The sequence below is a fragment of the Scyliorhinus canicula genome, chromosome 10 (assembly GCF_902713615.1).
Source record: "Scyliorhinus canicula chromosome 10, sScyCan1.1, whole genome shotgun sequence".
In the NCBI taxonomy this organism is placed as follows: Eukaryota; Metazoa; Chordata; class Chondrichthyes; order Carcharhiniformes; family Scyliorhinidae; genus Scyliorhinus; species Scyliorhinus canicula.
In genome coordinates this window covers 82837868-82858127 of record NC_052155.1, presented here as the reverse complement: position 1 = coordinate 82858127, position 20260 = coordinate 82837868, and the positions used below count along the sequence as shown (strand labels likewise).

The 20260-nt window shown below is 41.0% G+C and overlaps 1 protein-coding gene across 3 annotated transcripts in view; it reads left to right on the top strand.

Moving 5' to 3' along the window:
* The first annotated feature begins 1732 nt into the window (after positions 1 to 1732).
* The window catches only part of garem (GRB2 associated, regulator of MAPK1), a 111300-nt gene continuing 92772 nt past the window's right edge, over positions 1733 to 20260 (top strand). The window contains exons 1-2 of one of the 3 annotated variants that reach the window (XM_038809243.1): positions 1733 to 2066; positions 7645 to 7785. In XM_038809243.1, coding sequence (XP_038665171.1) covers positions 1958 to 2066; positions 7645 to 7785 — 250 coding nt within the window. In that variant the 5' untranslated portion in view covers positions 1733 to 1957. The remainder of the gene's footprint in view (positions 2067 to 7644; positions 7786 to 20260) is intronic. The other 2 variants (XM_038809242.1, XM_038809244.1) reach the window with 2 other exon arrangements.

Genomic DNA, 20260 nt, shown 5'->3' with positions numbered 1-20260 from the left:
ATCATGGCCAATCCACCTAAACTGCTCATCTTTGGACTGTGGGAGGAAACCGGAACATCCGGAGGAAACCCATGCAGACACAGGGAAAACGTGCAGACTCTGCACAGACAGTGCAGCTCAAGCTCAAGCCAGGACTCGAACCTTGGAGCCTGGAGCTGTGAATCAACTGTGCTAACCACTGTGCTACCATGCTGCTCCTGCAGCCATAGTATTTAAATGGTTGGTCCAGTTCTTTTTCTGGTCAACGGTGACCCCCAGGTATGTTGATTATGATGGTAATGCCACTTAATGTCAAGGGACAATGATTAGGTTCTCTCTTGTTGGAGACAGTCATTGCCTAGCACCTGTGTGGCATGAATATTACTTGCCACTTTCAACCCAAACAAAGTCTTGCTGCATTTGGAAGTGGACTGCTTTAGTATCAGAGAAGTTACAAATGGTGCTGAACATTGGGCAGTCATCAGCGAAAATCCCCACTTCTGACTTTTCAAATTTTAAAAATATTCGTTCATGGGACGTGGGCGTCGCTGGCTAGAACAGCATTTATTGCCCATCCCTAACTGCCCTTGAGGGGCATTTAAGAGTCAAACACATTGCTGTGGATCTGGAGTCATGTGTAGGCCAGACCAGGGCAGGATTTCCTTCCCTAAAGGACATGAATGAACCAGATGGATTTTTACGACAATGGTTTCATGGTCATTGATTAGACTTTTAATTCCAGATTATTTTTATTGAATTCAAATTTCACCATCTGCAGTGGCAGGATTTGAACCTGGGTCCCCAGAGCATTACCCTGGGTTTCTGCTTTACTAGTCCAGTGATAATACCACTATGTCACTGGAGCATAAAATCTGGGACAAATCAGAAAAAGCCTATCTTACCAGTGGAAACAAAAGGGACAAACAAAACCTGACTTGCTGTCTCCACACTAGATGTGGAGAGACTGCTGAAGTGCTGTTGGAATTAAATCCAAACATTTAAAAGATATTCACTAACATCAGCAATTATGGAAATTAATTTAGCTGTCAACATAACTTGCATAAAGACACATGGGAGATCCACATCATGGGAAACCAAAGGGCAAAAAAACTAAATTCAGAGTATTACATTTTAGTATAGATTTTAATTAAATCTAACAATCTTTCAAGTTAACATACAGGAATTTGGAGAAAGGAGATCAGACAAAGATTAATAAAGAGATTTTGAAACCTCTCAGAAAATATAATTTTAACATTTTGTGAGATAACCTCTCAAGCATAATATTTCAGCTTAAATCCTTTTAGCAGGAAAGGAATAGGGTGGGATGCGAGGGAATGCTTATTTACCAAGATTGCTTAGCTGGCTTTATTTGTGTTGAGCTCAATTACGAATTGAACACAAATAATGAAGTATTTCTTCAGATCAGAGGAAAAATCTATCGATGTCAATACAACAAAATGTTACGAATAACACTGATGAGCAAATTGCTGTGAGAAATCCGAATTAACAACATTAATAGAAATGTAGTTTACAAAATAAGATGAACATTTCTGGTTACGAAATATTCAGTAGTGATGGCACATTAAAATGGAAGAGAGCTGGCAATGTTAAACATTTCATTCCATCACTGAAGCAGAGAGGATTCTGCAAATGCTGCCGATATTAAGTTAGAGGATAAGAAGGGAGTTGAAAGAAGGTACGAGGGTTGTGCCAGCTGGAGGGGTGGGTGGGCCATGGGAAGGGGGGAGCGTGTTGGATCGGGCGGGGTCGCTGTCGCTGCTCCGTCCTGTCATCTGGAGCGGGTGGGCAGGTTGGCTGCTTATCGGAGTGCAGCGTGTGACTCCTGGCATGGCGTTTCGGGAGGCCGGCAGGAAAGCGAGCTCGATAGCAGTGGAAGCAGCCTCTGCCCAGCCCCGGGGAAAAGCTGCGGCTGAGCGCCTCCTGCCCCCGCCTGGGACAGAGCGGCGCTGCCGGCGCCATGGAGACACCGAGCGGCACCAGGGCGATTGAGTGGAGCGGCGTGGCCAGATCGCTGGACCTGCTGGTCAGCACATACCGCCTACCACAGCTCGTCAGGCTGGAGAACGGTGAGCAAGGCCGGGGCTCCGGTCTGGCCTGGGCCGGGGAGCGGGTAGAGGGAGGTGCGCCCAGCCCGGAAAGACTGGTCAGAGAAAGGCCACAATCTGCCAATGTGAATCCATGAGAATGAGAACTTTCCGCAATCTTTACAGTGCGGGTGTGGAGCTGGACTGGCTGCGCAGATTTCAACTTGCTTCAATTGCGAGCAATCAATAGAAGCAGCAGCTCCAGACATTCATTTTAGACCGATTTCTAAACTTGATCATCTCTAGGTGATTAATCACTGGGAAATATTGTGATGTAGTAAAGGTGCCGAGCCCTGCCAAACGCAAAATTGGAGTCACTTCAGTTTGGAAAGTAATGGGAGTAATAAATTGTGGGCAGAGATTAATTGTATCTGTAGTGAGCTTGGGATCAGCCTTGGTCAGTGTGCGTGTGCTCCTGGAAGGCATGGTACATTTTCCGCAAAACATTATCAAATTACCACAGTTCATTCAAATGTTTTTCTTTTATGTAACTCCAGTTGATTCGATTGAAAGTCTGAGTAAGGTGTAACCCGCTAGATATTTGGTAACTAGTTAACTAATAAATCAGTGCATCGCAGTCCAAAGGTAGGGGGTGTTTCTCTGCCGGAAATGGAGGTTGCTGCCTATTCTGTAGTTTATTTTCCATCATGCGGTGTTGTAGATGGATCAAGCACGATCATGTGCCCTGTCGGCCCAGTCCTCAGTGTGAATTAGTTAAAACGAATCTTCTTGAACCCATTCAAGCTCAATTTTTTTGAAGATTGGAGTGGCAAGATTTTTCTATAAATCACTTTTCTAAGCATTAATGTAGAAGCAGAACACAGTTACAGGTCAAGTGCTGTTACTATGCCTGGAGGAAAGACGTTAATCTCTGCAATAGGACACAAGATTTGAACCCAAATAAGGTCTTCTAACTTTAAAAAAATTATTTCTGTCACTGTGGTATTGCCTGTTCCGACAATGTTACGTTGCCATTGACTTTAAAGTTGACATTCGAGGGCAAAATAATTCAAAATTGAATTGCGATCGAAATTGAAAAGGGTTCAAATCTGAGAAACTGTACTGATGTATATCAAGTTAACAGTTTTAGATCTTTGATTAGATACTATGTCAAATAGAGATCCTGACTTCAGTTTAGTTTGAAACACAGTTCCCTATCCCTTTTCAGGTTGTTCTGAATATCTTTAATGTGGTGGGGAAAAGGATTACAGATTGTTTACTGCAAAGTTGTACATGTTACTTTGGAGCATTCTTATTTTAATAAGATTAGCTGGGAACAGATGTAGTGTGTCCAGCTGCTCTTGTAAAAGTGTTTGAAATGGAAAGGTGTAAAAGGAACTATATCAAGAAATGGAATTTGAGTCCATAGCCCAAGTTGAGAAGCTTGCATTGGCACAAGAATAATTGGGGGTATGTATGCTGGAATTTCTATGTAATCTCAAGGCCTAATAGATTTTTAAAAATTCCTTAATGACAAAAGTATTTCCAGAAGTGAGCAATCATCTCACTGAGTTTCTCTGCAAATGATTGATCTGTGATTTGAACCCCAAAGGCTAATAATGTGCCAGTGCAGCATGACAATGGGCTAATTAATTATTTTGGTTATATATATATTTATTTTTGAAATCACAGTTTAAAGATCTTAAATAAGTTTCAAAGTCCAGACAGGAGAGTGTTTTCTACTTTTCTAATGAGTTTTCAGAACTAATTTTACCACTTTGTTATAGTTTACATCTCAACCTATATATTTTAAAATAAATATGTGGGTTATTTCTGCAGTTTTAGATTGACCAATAGGAAGCATATTTGATGAACTGATTTTAATTGAGGCTCTTTGAGTCCTTCACCTTTTCAGTTGGATGGAAATGAATGAAATGGGTTATAGTTGTGAATAATTGTTACAGAAGACCAGCAATGAGGTCATTTATTTGCAATAATAGTCAAAATGCATTTAACTATGAAGTTTGTGCAGTTTCATAAAATGTTAAATATTTTGGCAGCATATATAATCTGCAATCCTTAGTTTTAGCAAGTAAGTGTTTGCAAATTGTGGTGAATCAATCATGCTGATTGTTGTAGATAAATGGTGAGTGGCCATTTTGCTTCAGATCCTGTTTTCTGGCTAATGCCTGAAAGATTTTGGAAATCTGGACTTTTGTCTATATTTAAATATGAGCTTGGCGAATTTGAGATCTAGGTCAAAAATAAAGATAAAACAGCTATTACCTTGCTATTTCTGATATATTTCTGCCTGAGCAGGGACTCAGATAATTTTAGTAACTTTTAAAGAAACAAATTCAGTGATTTGCAGATATAAGATTTGATTTGGTTGTTTCTTGAAGCTATTTTTGTGATCACTGTTGAAATCACCAATTTCTTAATGCAGCGTCCTATGAGCCAAGTCCACGATAAACCTATGCTACAGTTATTTGCAGAGAAGACTACAGAAGTCTGTGTGGTTGGGCATGTCTTGAAGGTAATAGCTGTATGATTATTAGCTGTTTTGTTTGAACAGTTCAAAATTGGAATTTTTTGATACTCCTTAGTTGGGTGTGTCTGAGGATTTTAACACAATTAAAACATTAGAACACTACAGCGCAGTACGGGCCCTTCGGCCCTCGATGTTGCGCCGACTTTAATTCTGTGAATTAATTTAGCTGCTTGTCACTAGTTGATCTAATTATGCTCTCTGGTGAGTAATTTAGCTGCTTGTCACTAGATGATCTAATTATGCTCTCTGGTGAGTAATTTAGCTGCTGGTCACTAGTTGATCTAATTATGCTCTCTGAGTAATTTAGAATTTGCAAATATTATTTTAAGATTATTTAGGGATGTGGGTGTTGCTAGTAAGACTGGCATTAGTTTCCCATTCCTACTTTCTCCTTGAACTAAGAGGGCGTGGTTAAGAGTCAATCACATTACTGCGGGTCTGGAGTCACATGCAGGCCAGACCAGGTAAGGGCAGCCGATTACCTTCCCTAAAGGACGATAGTGAACCAGATGAGTTTTTGCAACAATTGGAAATGGTCATTATTAGACTTTTAATTCCCAGAATTTTATTGAATTCAAATTTCGCCATCTGCCACGGTGGGTGAACCCCGGTGCCTGGAGCATTACTCTGGATTACTAGTTTAGTGACAAAACTAATACACTACCTCACCTTATAACATGGCATCATGACGTTTCATGGCATCATGACGTTTCATGGAATGCTTCAGTTCTGTAGAGAAATTATGCACTTCATTTAATGTCTTGATATTAGCTGGTGCTTTAGATGTTTTGAAGCAGTGCGAGTGTGAGTTATCTTGTTGAATTTATTTGTCTGGATCTATATTGTTCTAAGTTACATTGTTACTATGGAAACTGTTTTAGAGTATTTCTTGCTTTAAAAGAAAAAAACAAAGGTGGCAAAAATCTAAAACGAAGATGGCAGAAATCTAATGAATAGCCAGAAGTATGCTGCTCTATAAATATGTTGGGCCATCATGATTGTAGTGCACCAAGCCTGATGTGCAGTAAATGCCACGGACTGTAATCCGTAACATCCATGCAGTCTCACAGTACTTGTGGTCCTTTCCTAAATGTAACATGAATTAACTTGTAGTTATGTAAAATCTTTTTTGCATCATCAGTAGGTTCTAAAATATTCCACAGCCAAAATGAGTCACTTTAGTAGTTAGTCATTATTGTAATGTAGAAAAACCTATTAATTCAGTCCATTACTGTTTTTTGGGAGTAAGGCTGTTGGATCTGCAATTATGAAGACTACATCATTAGTAATATGAACTATTATATTTATTTTTTTAACTTTCTGTTTTTGAACAAACCAAATGATGACAGATATGTACGAGAGCCCTCAATGTGTGCCTGAACTTTTCATGTTAAGAGCAAATTATTTCCATTGTTAATCAGGTTATGACATGAATAATATGTTTTGCAAATTGAACTGTATGTAGGAACAAGAATCGGATACTGAGCCTGTTGAGCCCTTCTGCCATTTAATCAGATCATAGGCTAGTTTATGGCATTGTAACACTGTGGCTTTACAGTGCCAGGGTCCCAGGTTCGATTCCCAGCTGGGCCACTGTCTGTGCGGAGTCTGCACGTTCTCCCCGTGTCTGCGTGGGTTTCCTCCGGGTGCTCCCGTTTCCTCCCACAGTCCAAAGATGTGCATGTTAGGCCATGCTAAATTGCCCTTAGTGTCCAAAATGTTTAGGAGGGGTTATTGGGTTACAGGGATAGAGTGGAAGTGGGTCAGTGCAAATTTGATGGGCCTAATGACCTCCTTCTGCACTCTATTTTCTTTATTTTGGTTCCATTTGCCTGTCTTTGATGCATTTTCCTTATTACCCTTTTGAATGAAAATCTGTCAATCCTGGTTTTGGAAATTTCAGTTGAGCAGGCATCCACAACCTTGAGAGGAAGAGCTCCAGATTTCCACTACCCTTTGAGTGAGTAGGTGCTTTTCACTTCTCAACACTCTACCTGTACTTCTTTGTTCTGGGATCCTCCACCAGAGGAAAGACCATAAACATATGAAGTAGGAGCCTCTCGGCCGTTCAAGCCTTCCCTGCCAACCATTAAGATCATGGCTTATCTGATTTTAAATGCAACTCCACATTCCTACCTACCCCGATAACCTTTTACTCCATTTCTTGTCAAGAATCTTATTTACCTGTCTTAAAATATTGAAAGATTCTGCTCCCACTACCTTTTTGAGGAAGAAAGTTCCAAAGACGCGCAATCCTCTTAGAAGGGCAGGATAATAAACGGGTGCGTATGAAAATGTCAGCAGTTGTGTACAATGCACGTTTATTCCGTATCTAGGTAGGAAATGCTACACCTGCAGACTTGAATATTTAATTGTATTTTGCTTTTTAAGAAATTACGTACTCCAGCTAGAATTGGCAACTCTTTAGCTGATCTTGTAACTTCTGACTGAGTTCTGCATGGGCAGAATGGAGATTCAGACTTTTGAATTTCTGATGCAAATCTAAAATTCTTAAAGCCATCACTTCTTATAATAGAGAAACTGAAGTGACTGCAATCCATATTGTTAATCTATAGGATTATTAAATGAATGATTTTTGAAGTCCGATAATTTAAATAGTCTCCAGGTGCTGAATATAAGAGTCACTAATAAAACCAGTGGGACATTTTTGGGTAATGACATTTCTATGAATGGTAGAATGTGGAACTCGGAATAGTTCAAGGAAATAGCAATTATGTAGAAGGATTATGTAGATGGGTTTATGTCGAAGGATTATATAGATAGGTAAACTGGAGAGGGATGGCAGGCAGCTTTTGTGAAACATAAAGTACATAGATCATTTTGGACTGAACGGTCTGTTTCTGAGCTCAACTATCACTGTATTGTTGCTTAACTCAAAATTATTGGATAGTTTTATTTAAGTATGAATCACTTTGAATTTTCACTAGTCAATTGGATATGCACAATAAAATCAGATACGTGGTTCTTATTGAAATATCTTGGAAACTATAAACAAGCCGGAGATTTTATCTTCTCTCTTCACTCATGAAGATTACATTTTCTTCACAGGGGAAACTGTGGAAGGGATTCGTGAAAATGATTTGGTTTTGCTTCATTCCTGTCGACAATGGACAACTATTACTGCTCACAGCTTGGAAGAGGGTCACTATGTGATAGGGCCAAAAATAGAGATTCCTGTTCATTATGGAGGTAAGACTCAAAGAATCCGACTGCTGCCACCAAAAAAGTTAATCTGTTTAGATCATAAGATCGTAAGAGATAGGAGCAGGAGTTGTTGGCATTGTTTGACCACGATAATATCTGCGTGTGTGTGTGCACGCATGTGTTAGTGGAACTTCATCACAGCAGAATTTGTGCAGTTCTCACTCAAAATGGATGTTAATTACAGTAGTTGTTTTAGCAGTCCCAAGAAGCTTCAATGTGACATGAAAATTACATTTGCTGAGCTACCAGCATTCATTTCTTAAAACATCCATAATTTGCTCTTTTCATGGATCTTTTGAGATGTGCCAGGCTGAGTAGGGGTGAGCAGTTGCTGTCAGATTGACTTAAGTGCTAGAATATTAGGTGGATTGGCCTTGCTAATTTGCCCCTTAGTGTCAAAAATAGATGTGTGGGCTAGGGGTTATTAAGTTAGGGTGGGGGACTAAGCTTGGGTGGAGTTCTCTTTCAGAGGATCGGCGCAGACTTGATGGGCTGAATGGCCTCCTTCGGCACTGTATGGATTCCGCGAATATGTGTAAGCAGTCTGGGTGCTCCTTCTCCAGAAAGGAATTTATTGTAGTCTGAAATATTTGGTAACATGTGGTTTACGATCACCGTCTCACTCAGTATCTTCATTCTGTGTTCCATTATAACTGGCAATAGTTATATTTCAATGATTTCATCTGATTGTGGGACTGTTGTCGTTCTGCTTGTCCTGCCTGGTCTGTATGTGACTGCAGACCCACAGTAATGTGTGACTCTGAGCTGATCTCTGAATTGACCTAGCAAGTCACCTCGGTTGTATCTTAGGGGCAATTATAGCTGGACCATAAATGTTGACCATGCCAGCAATGCCACACCCTGTGAATGAATAAATAAAATAAAACACTGCAAAAAAATTAAATGGAATCATGATGTGGTTTGATTTACTCAAAATCTTTCTAATTCGAGTGATATTTCATCTAGCTGTATTCCAAGCGGTGACAAAGTGTTTGGAAGAATTAATATGTGGCTTGAGTAATTTTACAGAATTGTGTACCTTTATCCGAGCCATATTTCACAATGATAATTTCAAATTTAGTCCTGTATATTGGTAATTGTATTATTTTGTGATATTCACCGTCGGCTGTCCCTCGAAGATGTATCAGCTCAAGCTCATGGGTTTCTGCCATGGATCTTCATAATAATCTTTATTAGTGTCTCAAGTAGGCTTACATTAACACTGCAATGAAGTTGCTGTGAAAATGTCACTGAATAGGCCAATCTTGACCCACATCTTTGAGCATATTGGGCGGGATGTCCCATGAGAGTGTGGGGTTTGCTTCCTTTTCTTTTGTTCCCTGCCTCATTATTAAACTGTTGTGACTCAGCATTTTGAATGATTGGTGGCTAGCTCCTCCCAGTCGTTAATCTCAAAGCTGCTGTGCTTCAAGGAGAGCTTCATTGTGTCTATGAAGCATTTTCTTTGTCCTCTTTTGAAATGGTGACCATTTGAGAGTTGGTAAATTTTGTGTGTGTGTGGCGTGTTTTGTGTGTGTGTATAGTTTTGCCTGAATGCTTCTGCAGCTGGCTTCAAGGAGGACACTAGCATTTGTTCAATGATCTTCCCATTGAATCTAGAGGATGCAACTCGGGCATGACTGGTGGAATTTCTCTCAAGTACAGGAGTGTGGTGATGACACCTGCTTTGTACACAGGAACTTTTATTGACTTGTGAGGTCTTTTTTGTCTTTGCTGATCCGATGTTGGAGCGTCTCATCAGTGTTGTCCTTTTGAGTGAGGTGTTTGCCATGATGTGGGAAGTGCTCAACATATTCCAGAGTATTTCCTTCAACATATATATAGGAGGTGCAATATTTTACTACCAAGTGTGGGTTGATATGAGTTTTATTCTGGCAATGTTCAAGGACAGGCTGAGTTTCTTGTATGCAGAATTCAAGAGATGGAGAGTGATTTGAAAATCTGGTGAAGAGTGGGCAATGACACTGTAAACCTCTGCAAGACAGTTGCTGTCGTTTGATGAAGTAATTGCATTCTAAATCTTTGGAGCGCAATCCACAGAGCCTTGCAGTTTACCAATTCAAATCACAGAATTGTTCCTGATGAAGAAGGAGGCCATTTGGCCCATTGTAACTGCACTAGCTGTCCAAATGAGCATTGTGACTTAGTCCCATTCCCCTGCCTTTTCCCTGTACCCCTGCACATTGTTTCTATCCAAGTAATTATCTAATGCCCTCCTGAATGCCTTGATTGAACCTGCCTCCACCGCACTTCCAATGTTTTGGCTAGGTTGCTGAATGAAATGAAGAATTCCTGGTCTTGTTCTCAGCCTTTTTCCTAGATTTTCCTGGCTACAAAGACAGCACGATAGCATTGTGGATAGCACAATCGCTTCACAGCTCCAGGGTCCCAGGTTCGATTCCGGCTTGGGTCACTGTCTGTGCGGAGTCTGCACATCCTCCCCGTGTGTGCGTGGTTTTTCTCCGGGTGCTCCGGTTTCCTCCCACAGTCACAAAGATGTGCAGGTTAGGTGGATTGGCCATGATAAATTGCCCTTAGTGTCCAAAATTGCCCTTAGTGTTGGGTGGGGTTACTGGGTTATGGGGATAGGGTGGAGGTGTTGACCTTGGGTAGGGTGCTCTTTGCAAGAGCCGGTGCAGACTTGATGGGCCGAATGGCCTCCTTCTGCACTGTAAATTCTATAATTCTATGATGTCATCACTGAGTGCAGCTGTCATAGAGTGTGAACTTGTGAATGGGAGTGAAGGAATTCAGTACAATCAGGGAGGAAGGAAACAAGTAGGTGGTTGGTGAGTGCTTTGCTTATTTATCTTTCAAAACCCATATAATTCATTAGTTATTGTAAGGTTTTGTTCGTAGTAACGTTTACTACTGGTACTAAGACTCATTGGAAGCAGTAGGGTTTATTAATTATAACTTAATTGAAATGATTAACACAATAAAGATGACAAAAGGGAGTGATTTGTTGAGACTGCAGAATGTGAAGTGCCTGCACGCCAGTGTGACCTAGGGCACCATGACTGTAGTAAGTGTCAGTAGCTTGAGGAGCTTCAGCTCGGAGTCGTTGAGCTGGAGATCGCATGCCAAACACAAGAGGGGCCAAGTTACCTGGACACTTTACTCCAGGAGATGGTCACAACCCCTGGATTAGGGTCTTCTGATTTGGGAAGAGATAGGAGGGTCTGACTGAAAATGAGGCAGGCCAGGCGATCGAGAAGATGGAAGTGGAGGAGCCTCAGCTCTTGCAGTAGGTTTGAGGCTCTTGCAGCTTGTGGGGATGAAAGTGGGTGTTACACAGTGGATAGGCAAATTGATATTGATACTGTGGTACAGGACGCCATTCAAGTGGGGGAAGTTGATAGGAATTTAGTGGGAGGCAATAGGTACGGGCACAGTTCACCGCAGCCAGGGGCTGAATCCAAATGGCCATGTTGCCTGCCCAGTGGCAGGGTTCAGGACATTTCGCGGACTGGAGAGGTGTTTGCAATGAGAGCAAGAAGATCCAGTTGTCATGGTCTAGGTTGGTACCAGCAACATAGATAAGGCCCGGACAGAAGTTCTGGTTAGGAAATATGAGCAACTAGGTGCTAAATTAAAAAGCTGAACCTCAAATAATCCAGAAATGATACCTGAGCCGTGAGCATATTAGCATTGTGTTAATAAGATTATAGAGAGATGAATGCATGGCTCTGGTGTGGGAGAAATAGGTTTTGATTCATGGGGCACATACACCAGTATTGGGGAAAGTGGGAGCTGGACTGTTTAGGTGCGTCTCACCTGAACCATGCCGGGATCAGTGTTCTGGTGGGTTGTGTCACTGGGGTGGTAGAGAGGGCTTTAAAATAAATAGTGTGGCGTGTTGGAGAGTTTTCAGAGACTGAGCATTGAGCTGGTTTTTACATGGAGGATTTTCCCCACCTAATTGCAGTTCAGCTAACAAAACTCTGGAACTCTGGTTAAGACGGCTTTACTTTCCAAGCTTGGTTGAACATACGAGGGAGAGTGATTTGGGTAAATGCCAAAACCACTCTGCTTTACATTGCTTCCGGTTCAACTGTCATACAATTTGCTTCAGGTTAAACTGTTGTACAATTTCCAAAAATTAATAGCCCATCCCAGTTGGACTTGGTCCAATCCTTGTAGCTGTAGATTTGACCTTGACCAATGAATTTTACTTTAGGCAGCATTGTGACTGCGTGATCAGCTTATAATTCAGACAAATTCTGTTCCCTGGCAATCTGTTGTTTTTCAAGACCCTCCCATCCGCTGTCTCTTGCTCTCCCCTACTCCCATTTCTCTTATCTTAGTGTGGTCCTTGCTTGTATCATTGTCTGAGCACAGGATGCTGGAGCTGCTGATCAGAACTGCTTCTTGAGCTGGCTGTGTGATTGCTGGCCTCATTGTTTCTGTCTGGTTCTGTTTGTCTTAGGAATGTGGTCAAGTTAGCTAGCTTAAATCCCATCATACATTGCAGCCACTACTATTAGCAAGAGTTTAAATACTTGTTACTGTTATGTTCTAAGAATACATGTTTAATGGTTGGATGACATGGTAGCACAGTGGTTAGCACTGTTACTTCACAGTTTCAGGGTCCCATATTCAATTCCTGGCTTGGGGCACTGTCTGTGTGGAGTCTGCACGTTCTCCCCGTGTCTGCGTGGGTTTCCTCCGTGTGCTCAGGCTTCCTCCCACTGTCCAAAGATGTGTAGGTTAGGTTGATTGGCTATGCTAAATTGCTCTTAGTGTCCAATGAGGTTCGGTGTGGTTACTGGGTTATAGGGATAGGGTGGAGGTGTGAGCTTAAGCACGGTGCCCTTTCCAAGGGCCAGTGCAGATTCGAGAGGCCGAATGGCTTCCTTCTGTACGGTATATTCTATGATTCTGTATGGAAAATAATGATTACTGGATATACTTTCTATGATTAGTTTAAATCCTCAATAAACTAACTTATGTTGAGCTATTCTTGTGTTATTCTATTCCAGTTTTAAGGGGTCTCATCTTGGGGTTTGAAACTATTGGAAGCTGGAAAAAGTTAGTGGCATAAATGTAAGATAGCAGAATATGTTGATGGGAGAACAAAAGGTCAGTGCTGAGTGAAAGCAAACTAAAGAACAAGTGACAAATGCACCAGTGGGGGAAAGCAAAGGAAAATGTAAAAGATGTAGAATCAGTTTGGGTAGATATAAGAAATAATAGTGAGAGGTCACTCGTGCGAGTAGTTTATTGGCACTTTTAAGAAAATTTACACTGTATGGCAGAGTATACAGGAAGAAATAAATAGGGTGTATAAGAAAGGTACCACAGTAATAATGTGTGACTTAAATCGACCTTTGGATTGGACGAATCATATTGTCAAAGGTAGCCTGGAAAAATAGGTTCATGGAGTGTATGCAGGATAACATCTTCCACCAATACCTTCTAGAGTCAACCAGCGAGCAGGCTATTTTAGATCTGGTAATGAGCAGTGAGACACGATTAATCAATAACCTCATGAGTGATATCAGTTTGAAGGGGGAAAGCGTGGTTTTAAGACTAGTGTTTTGAACCTGAATACAGGTAATTATAAGTATATGAAAGTGAGCTGGAAACTGGGTTGAAGGTAGGACAGTAGAGATGCAGTGGCAGACTTTTAAGGACACATTTAATGACTCGGGGAAACATCTGTCTCAATAGAAAAGACTCTTAGATGGACGCATCATCCATGGCTGAATAATGTTCAGGGTTGTGGATTGTATCAAACTGAAGGAAACACTACACAGGGGAAGTTGAGTGTGTTCTAAAGCTATCTAAAAGACAGGTAGTAAAAGTTTCTACAAATATTTAAACAGGAAAAGAGTAACTAAAGCTAATGATTTTCCTGTAAAAGAGTGAATCTGGGGACTTAATATGGCAAACAAGGAAATGGCAGAGACATTGAACAGGTAATTTTATCTATCTTTCACTATGGAAGATTTAGAAAACTGCCCACAAGCTACTTGAAAATTAAGAGGTGAACTGGAGGTGGGAATCTTAAAACAATTAATATCACGAGGAAAAAGGTGCTGGGAAAACTAGACCCAAAGGCTGACCAGGTTGCATCCTAGGGTCTTTAAAAGGTGGCTGCAGAGATGGTAGAGGCATGGTTGTAATCTTCCAAAATTCCTTAGATTCCGAAGGGGTCCCATTGTATTGGAAAATCTGTGCGGTAACATCATTCTCCAAGAAAGGAGGGAGATGGGAGATAGAAAGAGGAAACCAAAAGCCAGTTAGTCTAATATCTGTCATGGGAAAATTGCTAGAATCCCTTATTAAGGAGGTCATAGCTAGATACTTTAGGACCACCGATCAACATAGTTTTGAGCAAGAAATATCGTGTATCTTTTTTTGAGGAAGTAACAAACAAAAGGTGGATTTTGAGGAACCAGTAAATGTGGTGTACTCCGACTTCCAAAAGGCATCTGATAAGGTGCTACATCAAAGGTCACTACATGGTGTGAGAGATTACATTGGTGCAAGAGAAAACAGAAAAACATATATGATTTAAATGATGTGGAGATGCCGGCGTTGGACTGGGGTGGCACAGTGGAATCATTGGCTCTTTGGGTAAGCGTCCTCCAACACATGACAACACAGAATTGCCGAGCAGAAACTGATAACTAAGTTCCACAGCCATGAGTACACCTCAACCGGAACCTTGGATTCATGTCTCACTACATTTAACCCCACACCATCTGGCCTGGGCTTGCGAAATCCTACCAACTGTCCTGGCTTGAGACAATTCACACCTCTTTAACCTGTGATTATCCCTCTCTCCAGTCGCACCATCTTGACCTGTAAAGACTTAATTACCTGCAAAGACTCTCATTCAAAGTATCATCTTGCATCATTGGCTTTGTTTTTATATGCTGTGTTTGTGTAACCTACCTCTTCACTCACCTGAGGAAGGAGCTGCGCTCTGAAAGCTAGTGATTCCAAATAAACCTGTTGGACTTTAACCTGGTGTTGTAAGACTTCTTGCTATAATTTAAATGGAAAGAGACTGTTGAAGGACCTATTACATGAATCACAAAGAGTTAGTATGCAGGTACAGCAAATTATTAAAAAGGTTGGGGAATGGAACATATAAGAGGCACGTTAGTGCAGCTAGTGAAACGACATCTACAATATTATGTACAGTTTTGGTCCCGCGAATTTAAAGCCAAGACATAATTGCATTAGAAGCAGTACTTTGCTTGATTCCTGGGATGAAGGAGTTATCTTATGAGGAAAGGTTGAACGAGTTGGGCCTATACCTATTGGAGGTTAGAAGAATGAATCATAGAAGTGCAGAATAGTGATCTTATCGAAACAAGTAAGATCTTGAGGGAAATTGATAGGGTGGTTACTGAGCAGATGTTTCCTCTGCTGGGGGAGACTATAATTAAGGACACCGTTTAAGAATAAGCGTCACCCTTGTAAGACTGAGCTGAGGAGAAATGTTTTCTGAGGGTCGTTTGTTGAATTCTCTTCATCCAGAAAGCAGTGAAGGCTATGACATTGAATTTGTTCAAGGCAGAGTTAGACAATTTTTGATCGTTAACTGATTCAAGGGTTATGGGGTTGGGGGTGGGGGGGGGGGGGGGCGAATGGACTACTACTCCTCTGGAAGGACTAAAGTGACGTTGTCTCTGGAAAGAGTATCCACGGGAAATAGGTGATTCAGGAGAATGTGTGACAGTGGTTTCCTTGCTTTGGATAAGATAAATAATTTGAATAGAATGATTTATCTACCTGCTGGAAGATAGTTACAATTATTGCATTCCTAAAATCGTGGCAGTTGTTGTTCCTCCCAAAACCACAGGATGAATGCATGGGCATGCAGTCTTGTTATGAGCAAAGGCCCACTAGCTTTGAACATTCAGCTGGAATAGCAATGTGGCCGCAGGCTTTGTTGTTTTCATCCTCTGACTGCAGCTCTCCTCCCATCGATGGTGGTCCATCTATGGATTCAACAACAGGGTGGTGAGGGATAGCCTGGATAGTATCAGCTGCCACTTTGGAATCAAGGTTATAGAGTGGTTCAAAATGTTCTTTCCAGCATTGCTGGATGGCGTTGCCATCCTTAATAAGGAAAACACCATTTTGTGGGCGAAGGGAATTTTGTCAATTTGGTTTATACATAGCCTGGTGGGTTCAAAAAAGGTTTGCATGTTCTGATAGTCAGCATATTGTTGGATTTCCCAAGCTTTCTCTTCCACCATTTGTCCTTTGTCTTCTGGATTTGTATTTGGGTGTCAGCTTTGGATTATTGGAATGTGATATTAAGGAAGTTAAGTCAGATAAAATAAGCAATTCGGAGAGGTGAATAGTTTACATATCTTCCAGCAGTCCGTTGAACCAAGATCAGTTTGATATGAAACTGTGTTTACTTGATCTAATTAGAGTGCAGTGTTAGACGTATTCGATGCTGTGGTAGGAAGAGACAAAAGTTCTGTTCCTTTTTCACCAACACACCTTTATTTCTCCCAACAGACTCCGCACAAAACTCTATACATCACCTGCCCCAAAGGCCACCTGAAGCCCCTTTACATATCAGTGCCAATTATTGGACACTTAACATAAATGAGAAAACTAATTGCAATGTCTCTTAACCCATTACTTAACATGCAGGAGTTTCTTATGTGAACATATTTTAAGTTACTCTGTCCCTTCATATTTGGAGGCAAATGTTTTGTGCTACCAGTGAACAGAGTCCAAACTTTCACAGCTGATGAGTCACTACACTGTGGCCTGCAGAATAATGAAACTGGGTTTCCTTCAATGTGTCTGTGATGGAGATTTCAAGTGAAATTCAGCTCCAGCACAATTGCGACCAGTCTGGCATCATTTGTTGAAACTGGCTCAACTTGCTGATAGTTGGTTTTGAGGGACTCTTTTGTTTATTTTCATTTATATTCACTGTTTGTGGACATGAGATCACTTTTTGTATTTTTGTTCCAGTGACTTTCTTTTGACACTCGTACGTACATAAATAAATTTGGTGACTGATGAAGTTTTTTAGATGTCTATTTCTGGTACAACCTCACTCATTAGCTGTACCAATTGACCACACCCCCAGGGCAGTCTTTTCATCTTTTCTATCTACAGAGCAATAATAATGAGGGACTTCAGTTATCCTAATATAGACTGGGACAGTAACCGTGTGAAGGACAAAAGGAGTGGGGGGTGGGGTTGGGGAGTGAGGCATTCCTGAATTTCACATTCTTGAAATGTGCACCAGAGAATGCTCTTTATCAGTTTGTTTGCAACCCAATAAGTGGTTGGTCTAAAACTGGGGCATGAAATGAGGCAAAATAGGTGTGTTTTAGTGGGAGAGCATTTTTGGAGCAGTGAGGAAAGAGATGAGGAGTTGGATTAATTAGATAGATTTATTCAAGAGCCAGTTCAGGTATGATGGGCTGAGTGCTCTCATTCTATGACTTTTGTTTGAACTGCATTAATTTAAAAGATTATTGCTTGAAATTGTAGAAACAGTTTTGTTTCTTACCAGGAGCTATTGCTGTAGCCTATTGGACAATTCTCCTGAGGAGGGATGTGAATCGCTTAGTTTTACCATTCGTTCTGTGCACAACCAAGTGTGAAATTGTGCCAAATGGAGTAAAACTTTTCAGGAACATTTCCACAAAAAAAATTTCTGAACCCAAATTAAAAGAGGGTTTTCTAACTGTCTTTGAAAGAGTATTGTGCATTTGCGAGCTGTAAGGGTCCGACATGAATTGACCAGTTTTGGTATAATTCTTAGTGGACATATGTCTTCAGTGCAGAATCGACTTACTTTGGCACTATAGGGTAGCAGAAATAGTTTACTGTGTAGAAGAAATCATCTTCTGAGTTTGCCCTTAAACAGTCTGAGACAGAAAATGCTCATCTTTATTGAGCATCTAATTGCACAAGTTGAGCGTTGGTACATAGTATTTAGGGTATGCATTGATGCTGTGCTTGTTAGGTGAATTGCACATTCTGAATTCTCCCTCAGTGTACCCGAACAGGCGCTGGAGTGTGGTGACTAGGGAATTTTCACAGTAACTTCATTACATTGTTAATGTAAGCCTACTTGTGACACTAACAAAGATCATGATTGTAAGCGCAAAAAGATTCTTGAGAAGATTTGGAGTGAGACTACCGTCTCAACAACATAATTGCATTTATATAGTACTCTTAACGTAGTGAAACTTGTCCAGGTGCTCTAAAAGGGTGTTTAGCAAACCATATTTGACACTGAACCAGAAATATGTGTTGAGACGTAAGTTTTAAGGAGCAGTGTGAATTAGAGGTAAATTCAGAACTTGGGACCTAGGTGGCTGAATGCATGATGCACCAGTGGTGGAGCCAAGATCATTGTGTATGCACAAAAGGCGAGACTTGATTGAGTTGGTAACTGAACTGGAGAAGGGCAATTCCATAAAAGGATTTGAAAACAAGAAGAGAACTTTAACGTTTGTGTTGTTGCTGAATACAGCCCAGATAAATGGGGAGAGTTAGCAGCAGGAAAGCTATGCTGTGAAACCACCTGCCGAAATGATGCTTGACGTGCAGGCATGATCAGCTACCATTGTAGTGACCCCATGTAACCTAGGAAGAGCCAAAAGAGGAAAGGAAGACTTGCTGAATTGAGCGCTGATATGAGTGTGAGAGTATTGGGTTGATGGACGAACAAGACTTGGTGCAGAATTTTGGAGGACCTCAAATTTGTAAGTTTGGAAGCTGGCCAAAGACATTATTGGAAAGGTTGATTCTAGGACTCAATGATTTGGATGGAGGGGTCAAATATACAGTCGCTAGATCTGCTGATGACAACAAGGTAGGTAGGAAATTTAGTTGCTCAAGAGATGGCAGAGTCTACAAAGGGATAGAGATGGATTAAGCGAATATGCAAACAATTGACTGATGGGGCATAATGTGGGGAAATGTGAATTTGTTCCATTTTGGCAGGAGGAATAGAAAAGCAGTATATTATTTGATATTTTATATTTTTATTGTCACAAGTAGGCTTACATTAACACTGCAATGAAGTTACTGCGAAAATCTCCTAGTTGCCACATTATGGCATCTGTTGGTGTACACAGGGAGAATTCGGAATGTCCAATTCATCTAACAATCACGTCTTTCAATTATTGTGGGAGGAAACTGGAGCACCCAGAGGAAACCCACACAGACACAGGGAGAATGTGCAGACTCCGCACATACAGTGACCCAAGCGGGAACCTGGCACTGTGAAGCAACAGTGCTAACCACTGTGCTACCGTTGCGAGAGATTGCAAAACTATGTGGTACAGATGGATCTCGGTGCTTTGATGCATGAATCACAAAAAGTTAATATGCAGGTATGGCAAGTGATTATGAAGGCAAATTGAAAGTTGCTGTTTATTGGGGAATAGAATATAAAACTAGGGAAGCGCTCTGCAACTGTGATTCCACATATGGAATATGGTGTAATAATAATAATAATCGCTTATTGTCACAAGTGGGCTTCAATGAAGTTATTGTGAAAAGCCCCTAGTCGCTACGTTACAGTGCCTGTTCGGGGAGGCCGGTACGGGAATTGAACCCGCGCTACTGCCCTGTTCTGCATTACAAGCCAGCTTAGCCCACTGTGCTAAACCAGCCCCTACAGTTTTATTCTCCTTATTTGAAAAAATATAATTGCAGTTCAGAGAAGGTTCACTTGTTCCTGGGCTGAAGGGATTATCTTGTGAAGAAATGCTGAACAACTTGGGCCTATATCCATTGGAGTTTCGAAGAAGGAAAGATAATTTTATTGAAATGTAAAGATTCTGAGTGAATTTGATAGGATGAATGTTTCTTCTTGCGGGGAGATTAGAACTAGAGGACACAGTTTGAGAATAAGAGGTCTACCATTTAAGAAAGAGATGAGAAATATTTTCTGAGGACTTTGGTGGAACTCTTCCCCAGAAAGCAGAGGAGCCTGAGTCATTAAATTTCTTCAGGGCTGAGTTAGATAGATTTGTGATAGACAATGGAGTCAAGTGATAGTGGAAATTAGAACACAATCTGGTCAACCATGGTGCTATCAAATGATGGAGCAGGATTGAAGATCTCCTCTCCTGTTCATTTTCAATATGTACATTTGTCAATTTTTCAAAACAACCACTAAATCAAATAGGCAGTATATTGTGGCAAGAATCAAAATGGGTGAACATTTTGGAAAAATAATTGTTTAAATGCTTATTAATATGGTTGCATATGTTATGAAGGTGGGATTGCAGCAAGTTCATGACAGCACCTGGCAAACCCACAAGTCTGGCACCAAGATTGACAAGAACAGCAGATGCATGGCAACGCCATATGCAAGCTCCTCCCCATCTTGCACGCCATCTGACTTGGAAATATCTCACTTTCTTTCATCCTTACCGTCTCTAACTGCATAGTGGAAGTTCCTTCAACACAAAACACTCCAGTG